General features: G+C 45.0%; 1 protein-coding gene and 1 non-coding gene across 3 annotated transcripts in view; one reads left to right on the top strand and one right to left on the bottom strand.

The window, feature by feature from the left end:
- LOC120027810 (E3 ubiquitin-protein ligase MARCHF6-like) overlaps positions 1-7,136 on the bottom strand; it is a 29,399-nt gene extending 22,263 nt beyond the window's left edge. The window contains exons 1-4 of one of the 2 annotated variants that reach the window (XM_038972854.1): positions 6,736-7,136; positions 6,405-6,501; positions 4,572-4,645; positions 4,128-4,271 (exon numbers count right to left, since the gene is read on the bottom strand). In XM_038972854.1, the coding sequence (XP_038828782.1) occupies positions 4,128-4,271; positions 4,572-4,645; positions 6,405-6,501; positions 6,736-6,754 (334 nt within the window). In that variant the 5' untranslated portion in view covers positions 6,755-7,136. Of the gene's footprint in view, positions 1-4,127; positions 4,272-4,571; positions 4,646-6,404; positions 6,505-6,735 lie in introns of both variants that reach the window. The other variant, XM_038972853.1, reaches the window with a different exon arrangement.
- Positions 7,137-7,434: 298 nt separating this feature from the next.
- trnat-agu lies at positions 7,435-7,508 on the top strand. The gene has a single exon. It is a non-coding gene; the product is annotated as a tRNA-Thr (tRNA).
- Positions 7,509-8,866: the final 1,358 nt, after the last annotated feature.

Raw genomic sequence — 8,866 nt, forward strand, 5'->3', positions numbered from 1 at the left:
ATCTTGATGGTTGTAAAGTCGTCTCAAATAAAAGGACCTCGGCGTTACTCTGGACCCTGATCTCTCTTTTGACGAACATATCAAGACTGTTTCAAGGACAGCTTTTTTCCATTTACGTAACATTGCAAAACCCAGACATTTTCTGTCCAAAAATGATGCAGAAAAATGTATCCATGCTTTTGTTACTTCTAGGTTAGACTACTGCAATGCTCTACTTTCCGGCTACCCAGATAAAGCACTAAATAAACTTCAGTTAGTGCTAAATACGGCTGCTAGAATCCTGACTAGAACCCAACATTTTTATCATATTACTCCAGTGCTAGCCTCGCTACACTGGCTTCCTGTTAAGGCAAGGGCTGATTTCAAGGTTTTACTGCTAACCTACAAAGCATTACATTGGTTGCTCCTACCTATCTTTCCGATTTGGTCCTGCCGTACATACCTACACGTACGCTACGGTCACAAGACGCAGGCCTCCTAACTGTCCCTAGAATTTCTAAGCAAACAGCTGGAGGCAGGGCTTTCTCCTATAGAGCTCCATTTTTATGGAATGGTCTGGCTACCTATGTGAGAGACGCAGACTCGGTCTCAACCTTTAAGTCTTTATTGAAGACTCATATCTTCAGTAGGTCCTATGATTGAGTGTAGTCTGGCCCAGGAGTGTGAAGGTGAACGGAAAGGCTCTGGAGCAACGAACCGCCCTTGCTGTCTCTGCCTGGCCGGTTCCCCTCTCTCCACTGGGATTCTCTGCCTCTAACCCTATTACAGGGGCTGAGTCACTGGCTTACTGGTGCTCTTTCATGCCGTCCCTAGGAGGGGTGCGTCACTTGAGTGGGTTGAGCCACTGACGTGGTCTTCCTGTCTGGGTTGGCGCCCCCCCTTGGGTTGTGCCGTGGGGGAGATCTTTGTGGGCTATACTCGGCCTTGTCTCAGGATGGTAGGTTGGTGGTTGAAGATATCCCTCTAGTGGTGTGGGGGCTCGGCCTTATATCCTGCCTGTTTGGCCCTGTCTGGGGGTATCATCAGATGGGGCCACAGTGTCTCCTGACCCCTCCTATCTCAGCCTCCAGTATTTATGCTGCAGTAGTTTATGTGTCGGGGGGCTAGGGTCAGTCTGTTATATCTGGAGTATTTCCCCTGTCTTATCTGGTGTCCTGTGTGAATTTAAGTATGCTCTCTCTAATTCTCTCTTTCCTTCCTTCTCTCTCTTGGAGGACCTGAGCCCTAGGACCATGCCTCAGGACTACCTGGCATGATGACTCCTTGTTGTCCCCAGTCCACCTGGCCGTGCTGCTGCTCCAGTTTCAACTGTTCTGCCTGCGGCTATGGATCCCTGACCTGTTCACTGTGATTACTATTATTTGACCATGCTGGTCATTTATCAACATTTGAACATCTTGGCCATGTTCTGTTATGATCTCCACCCGGCACTGCCAGAAGAGGACTGGCCACCCCTCATAGCCTGGTCCTCTCTAGGTTTCTTCCTAGGTTTTGGCCTTTCTAGGGAGTTTTTCCTAGCCCCCGTGCTTCTACACCTGCATTGCTTGCTGTTTGGGGTTTTAGGCTGGGTTTCTGTACAGCACTTTGATATATCAGCTGATGTAAGAAGGGCTATATAAATAATTTTGATTTGATTTGATAGTCTGGCCCAGGAGTGTGAAGGTGAACGGAAAGGCACTGGAGCAACGACCCGGCCTTGCTGTCTCTGACTGGCCGGTTCCCCTCTCTCCACTGGGATTCTCTGCCTCAAACCCTATTACAGGGGCTGAGTCACTGGCTTACTGGTGCTCTTTCATGCCGTCCCTAGGAGGGGTGCTTCACTTGAGTGAGTTGAGTCACTGACGTGACCTTCCTGTCTGGGTTGGCGCCCCCCCTTGGGTTGTGCCGTGGGGGAGATCTTTGTGGGCTATACTCGGCCTTGTGTCAGGATGGTAAGTTGGTGATTGAAGATATCCCTCTAGTGGTGTGGGGGCTGTGCTTTGGCAAAGTGGGTGGGGTTATATCCTTCCTGTTTGGCCCTGTCCGGCGGTATCATTGGATGGGGCCACAGTGTCTCCTGACCCCTCCTGTCTCAGCCTCCAGTATTTATGGTGCAATAGTTTGTGTCGGGGGGCTAGGGTCAGTCTGTTATATCTGGAGTATTTCTCCTCTCTTATCCAGTGTGGATTTAAGTTCTCTCTCCCTCCCCTCAGGACTACCTGGCCTGATGAATCCTTGCTGTCCCCAGTCCACCTGGTCGTGCTGCTGCTCCAGTTTCAACTGTTATGCCTGCGGCTATGGAACCCTGACCTGTTCACCGGACGTGCTACCTTGTCCCAGACCTGCTGTTTTCAACCCTCTAAAGACAACAGAAGCGGTAGAGATACTCTGAATGATCAGCTATGAAAAGCCAACTGGCGTTTACTCCTGAGGTGCTGACCTGTTGCACCCTGTACAACCACTGTGATTATTATTATTTGACCCTGCTGGTCATCTATGAACATTTGAACATCTTGGCCATGTTCTGTTATAATCTCCACCCGGCACTGACACCCCTCATAGCCTGGTTCCTCTCTAGGTTTCTTCCTAGGTTCCGGCCTTTCTAGGGAGTTTTTCCTAGCCACCGTGCTTCTACACCTGCATTGCTTGCTGTTTGGGGTTTTAGGCTGGGTTTCCGTACAGCACTTTGTGATATCAGCTGATGTAAAAAGGGCTTTATAAATACATTTGATTGCTTGCGATAAGTAAAAAAATTCAAATAAAGTAACAAATAATTAAAGAGCAGCAGTAAAGGAACAGTATTGAGGCTATATACAGGGGGTACCGGTACAGAGTCAATCAATGTGCTGGGGGCACCGGTTAGTCAAGGTATTGAGGCAATATGCACATGTAGGTAGAGATAAATAGAGAGTAGCAGCAGCGTAAAAGGGGAGTGGGTTGCAATGCAAATAGTCTTGGTAGCCATTTGATTAGCTGTTCAGGAGTCTTATGGCGTGGGGTAGAAGCTGTTGAGAAGCCTTTTGGACCTAGACTTGGCGCTCCGGTACAGCTTGCTGTGCGGTTGCAGAGAGAACAGTCTATGACTAGGGTGGCTGGAGTCTTTGACAATTTTTAGGGTCTTCCTCTGACAGCACCTGGTATAGAGGTCCTGGATGGTAGGAAGCTTGGCTCCAGTGATGTACTGGGCCGTACGCACTACTCTCTGTAGTGCCTTGCGGTCGGAGGCCAAGCAGTTGCCATACCAGGCAGTGATGAGATAGCAAAAGCTCAGGTTGCCCAGCCCGGCGGAGATACAATCTTCGGCAAAATCATTCGCAAGGAGATTCCTGCAAAAATATTATTTGAAGGATGCTCTCCACGGTGCAGCTGTAGAACTTTGAGGATCTGAGGACCTATGCAAAAACCTTTCAGTCTCCTGAGGGGGAATAGGCTTTGTCATGCCCTCTTCACGACTGCTTTGGTGTGCTTGGACCATGATAGCTTGTCGGTGATGTGGACAACAAGGAATTCGAAGCTCTCAACCTGCTCCACTACAGCCCCGTCGATGACAATGGGGGCGTGCTCGGTCCTCCTTTTCCTGTAGTCCACAATCATCTCCTTTGTCTTGATCACGTTGAGGGAGAGGTTGTTATACTGGCACCACATGGCACCAAATATGAGCAAATCAGCCATTCTATGCAATATTCTATTATATACTGAACAGTGGTCAGCTGAATTCAATGTGTTTTATTGAGTAGAGGTGTGAATTTCAATTACAGGTTTTTGGAGAACATTTAGAAAACTTGAACAAGCATCCTGGGGACGGAGCAAACAGAATGCTAGGCCACTGATTTTTTACCACCTTGGTATCGTTATTCTTCACGGAATCGTGATACTTGGCCTGGTATCGTATCGTTTGTAAAATGTTAGCATCGTGACAAGCCTAGTACAAATAATCAAACACACCAGTGGGATTTACCGAACTGGGAAATGACAGACTGTAATACAACACTGGTCCACTTCTAATTCTCCTGATCCTGTAAAACCATAACACACTGAAACTTTACTTAGTGTGTGTCTACAGGTTCTTATGTGAGTGATACTGTACTTAAGAGTAAAGTGATGACGCATTGGTGTGTGTATGTGTCCGCGTGTGTCAGTCTACTCACATGCAGTGAGGGGGACCACCCCCAGCCATGCGAAGGCTACCAGTGTGTAGTGAAACCAGTATCGTATGGCCGTGCCCACACTGGTCAGCAGGCCAGCACAGATGTCCTGGATGGGCAGGCGGGGGGGCATGTCTGGGGAGTAAACTGGAGCACAGACAGCAGGGACAGAGAGAGAGGGATGAGACACTCCATGTTCAAAGTTACAAACTTAGTCAATAACTTAGAGAGAGAAATGACTTAAAAATAATTAAAAGTGTGTAGAACCTAAAAGGGTTTTTTGGTCTGTCCCAATAGGATAACCCTTTGAATAACCCTTTTGGGTTCCAGTTAGAAAACAGGTTTCTAAGACTGTATTCAATGGCAGAGCTTCCCAGTCTGAAGTCATCCCCTTGCAACGGAGCACGTTTTTAGACTGACAGGTCAAAGCCACGGACGGGTACTTACTTGGTGTGAAAGCAAATCTGTGCTTGCATAATTCACAGTACTCCTTTCTGCTGTGCTTCAGCCACTGGACCAAACTGTAAACAACAACAATAGTAAAAGAAGTGTGTTGTAGGGGAGGAACTAACATGTGCAAGTGCAGGCATGGAATACTGGCTTCCTCACTCAAGTAGGGCAATTCAGTTCAACTCACATGGGGCGATGTGTGGGTGGTATGTGAGGTGTGGTGCGTGTGAACGCGAGTGAGACAGAGAACAGCCCACACTGAACCGCCCACAAGACTCTTTCATACATACACCTCAGTCCATTCATTCATAAGCCCACCATCCTATAATGCCTTCTATAAGACTGAGTATAACGCTTGCTACTGTAACCCTGAGCTGTCTAGCATTCGTGAGCTAGTGCCCAGTTAGGCCTACATGTTAATAACACCATTAATTCCAAGTGTAACTAACTAAGCCTAGGTAACATGGTATCTATATGTCCAGCTTAATGAATAGTGTGTGACCAGTACTCTGACCCAACAGGGGCTATTAGAGATCAGTGACATAATGACAGAGCAGATATTGTGGCGGCAGGTAGCCTAGTGGTAAGAGCGTTGGACTTGTAACCGTCGAATCCCTGAGCTGACAAGGTAAAAATCTGTCGTTCTGCCCCTGAACAAGGCAGTTAACCTACTGTTCCTAGGCTGTCATTGTAAATAGGAATTCGTTCTTAGCTGACTTGCCTAGTTAAATAAAGGTAAAATAAAAATATTCTCAGAAATGGGATGTCGATGACACAGTACTTCTATACCCAGAGGAGCAGAGCGTGTTTGTGACCTCACCTGCAGTAACCTAAAGGCTTATCACATTTCAAAACCTGGGCCTGCAGTAGTAAACCATGGCAGTAAACCACATCACAGTAGTTCAGGAGGGTTCCGACTGCTTATCATCAATAATCTGTAGCTAATAGCCTAAATGACAAATCAGCAACTTTCCTCAGTACCCCAGGTTCTAATTTTAATAACAAAGTAGGCTATTTTAGAAGCAACTAATTGTCTTCCAAAAAGTGTTGAATTAATGTTTTTCTAATCATCAGTTTGCTCCTCTGTTATGCCACCCTTGGTTGGAAAGTGAGATAGTGACAGCATTGTTATTCCTCTACTCCTAAATCCCGAACCAGCCTTGCCTGAGCCAATGCCACACACACACACTACCCAATAAATGTACCAGTAGCATGGCATTAACTACCCAGCTCTGAACAATTAACTACTGGGTTATGTAAGTCAATAATTGCGACCTAGCTGTTGCCACACTGTGTGTAATGTAGAGTTACACTAGCAGGCATTGAGGCTAAGCCTATCATTCTCACTCAATGGAAAAATACATTGTTATTTTAGACTGAAGTCTAAAATAACAGTCTCAATTACTGGCTGCTATCCTTTGCGTTATTTCAGCACACCCAGCTAATTGTTTTTCCTTTGTTAGACCCACACTGCAGAGAAGCCAGCTGTGAAGGCAGAGAAGCCAGCTGTGAAGGCAGAGAAGCCAGCTGTGAAGGCAGAGAAACCGGCTGGGAAAGCAGAGAAACCGGCTGGGAAAGCAGACAAATGTAGGGTGGTCACTTGGACGCAGGCCAAAACCATCACCTCAGGACAGTCTTCGGTAAAAACTAGGACCTATGCTATAGCTGTATATCAACATTAACATTACTTCCTCCTACTGACTCAAATGTTATTCTATGTACATTATGTCAGAGGAGGAGTGAGGAGGTTTCTCTATTGCTAATACTTGGGGCTGGTGTGTGTGGGGGGGGGTATAGTCGAGTGATCAAGTCAGACAAATAGCCACTCACCATTCCTGATGAATGAACTTAATACTGCCGGTGCATACACAGGGGTGGTACAAGGGCTTGTCTGGGGTCCCCTCCGAACGACACACACGACATATATCTGCTACAAACAGACAAAAGAGGAAGATATAAGTTAATTTGTTCAGAGAAACACCTTATTTTATTATCGATGGCTCATGTCACTGTTTGGGTGTCTGCCGACGAAAAATGTGTTTGCAGCTGACGTTGGCAAGGTAAACTAACGTTTCCCAGTCTCAACAATGTGGTCTCTAACAGTAGTGTAAATCAGCTGACGTTACAAGTAACGTTAGACTGACTGTAAAATGACATTTACCTTCATCTGCCGTTTCCATTTTACTGGATGACGCGCTCCCCTCTTCTGCAGCAGTAGCTTGCTATCGCAAACCCATTCACAATGCGAAGGCCAGTGTTTTTAGCCGATTTGGAATAAACTAGCTAGCTAGCTATCCTTGATAAAATGGTGTCCACTTTGATGGACACTAGAATCCCAGTCTTGACTTGTTTCGTGACACGCGCAGTCAGAACACAATCGATGTTCCTTTTCACTGCAAGCCGATGTATGTTGGACCGGTAGCGGTTGTCAAACAGAGATCAATAGCATGCATAGCTAGCTACCTTTTACTTTTAAATTCAGCACGATCAAGGCGACGATTAGGTACCTAGCTAGATCTCTTTGACCCGTCACAACATTGATACCTTGCGACAGTGTGCGCCGCTTTCTGGCCGCGGTGGCAGCTTTTGGATTTGGTCACGTAATGTTACGTGGGGCTTGTGTTTTCTGACACGTGTGGATAGTGACACCCTGAGGTATTTAGCTGTTACTACATCATACCAATATGTGACTGAATACCATTTTCCTTTAGATTGATGTCTGATCCACCACTTTACACCGTTCTGGTCTTTACAGTTCATATTGGAATGTAATGTGGTAACTGCACACAGTATACTTTACAAATCCTCACATTACGAAAGGTCAAGTATGAGTAACTTATATCATGCCGATTACATCACTGGCGCTGTGGCTTAGTTGGTTAAAGCGCCTGTCTAGTAAACAGGAGATCCTGAGTTCGAATCTCAGCAGTGCCTTTTTGAGACGGCAAATTAGTACAGTTCGGAAGTGTCCCAGCTGAAACAATTTGATGCGACTTGAATGATTATTACACGTTTGTATTTTCTACACTCAAAAAGCGTTTTTTTAAATCGTTCAATTTTGGTTGGAATGAACTTCAGACTGGGTAGGAACGAATGTAACTCACGCTATTTGAACAGGGCGTTCCTTGTGGTCAGCCGGTGACCAGGATTCACATGATTCTCTTCAGCCTCAGAAGAAAAACTAAACTGAACTCTAAGCGGGAAGTGAACAAATGTACATTTCATTCTGCAAAGTCCCCGTTTCAGAGTATGAGTTTTAGCCAGAAATAACAATAAAATGGCCAAGTAAGTGTTCTATTAAATAAATAGTAACACCCAAATCCCAATTTTAGCCATTGCCTACGCCCTTCAAATAAAATATAAAAACATGTATTCAGGTTAGAAGTTGTGGGTGGGGGGAATTGCTAATAAACGGGTGAAAGTAAGCGGTACGGTCTGGTACCGCATCACGGCAAAATAAATAGTGGGGGTACTGTACCAGTAAAGCATGAGCCTATCACAATAACAAACTGTCAAGAAAACTAGGCTACTTGAAAACGGATGGTATAGCCTACCTATACTAAATGCGATGTGGTTCCACGAAAACACTGAGATTTTGCCAATGCAGAGACGTGTGGCCGACTTCACAGACGAGCGCGGACAGCACTGGTCTCATAAATTCGGGCCTAAAGATGTCTCTTTCCATTCACCACTGTTTGGAGGCTGGAAATATGTTGCAGTTGGATTAACGTGCGCGGTCAGCCTAGTAAAGCGTTGGGATCGGGTACAACTATTACCCAGTGGTGTAAAGTACTTAAGTAAAAATACTTTAAAGTACTACTTAAGTATTTTTTGGGGGTGTATGTACTTTACTTTACTATTTATAATTTTGACAACTTTTACTTCTCTACATTCCTAAAGAAAATAATGTACTTTTTACTCCATACATTAGGCCTTCATTGTAAATAAGAATTTGTTATTTACTGACTTGCCTAGTTAAATGAAGGTTAAATAAATAAAGGAGCCCTCTGAAGTGATTTTTTGACAATCAGATGTGATAAAGATGTCATTTACTGGTTGAAATCTGGTAGGGACCTCTTATAACCAGTCATAAATATACATTTTGGGGGTAGGTAAACGCAGTGGTGGAAAAAGTTCCCAATTGTCATACTTGAGTAAAAGTAAAGATACCTTAATAGAAAATGACTCAAGTAAAAGTGAAAGTCAACCAGTAAAATTCTACTTGAGTAAAAGTCTAAAAGTTTTTGGCTTTAAATATACATAAGTATCAAAAGTAAATACAATTGCTAAAA

Source organism: Salvelinus namaycush, chromosome 33 (assembly GCF_016432855.1).
Source record: "Salvelinus namaycush isolate Seneca chromosome 33, SaNama_1.0, whole genome shotgun sequence".
Classification (NCBI taxonomy): Eukaryota; Metazoa; Chordata; class Actinopteri; order Salmoniformes; family Salmonidae; genus Salvelinus; species Salvelinus namaycush.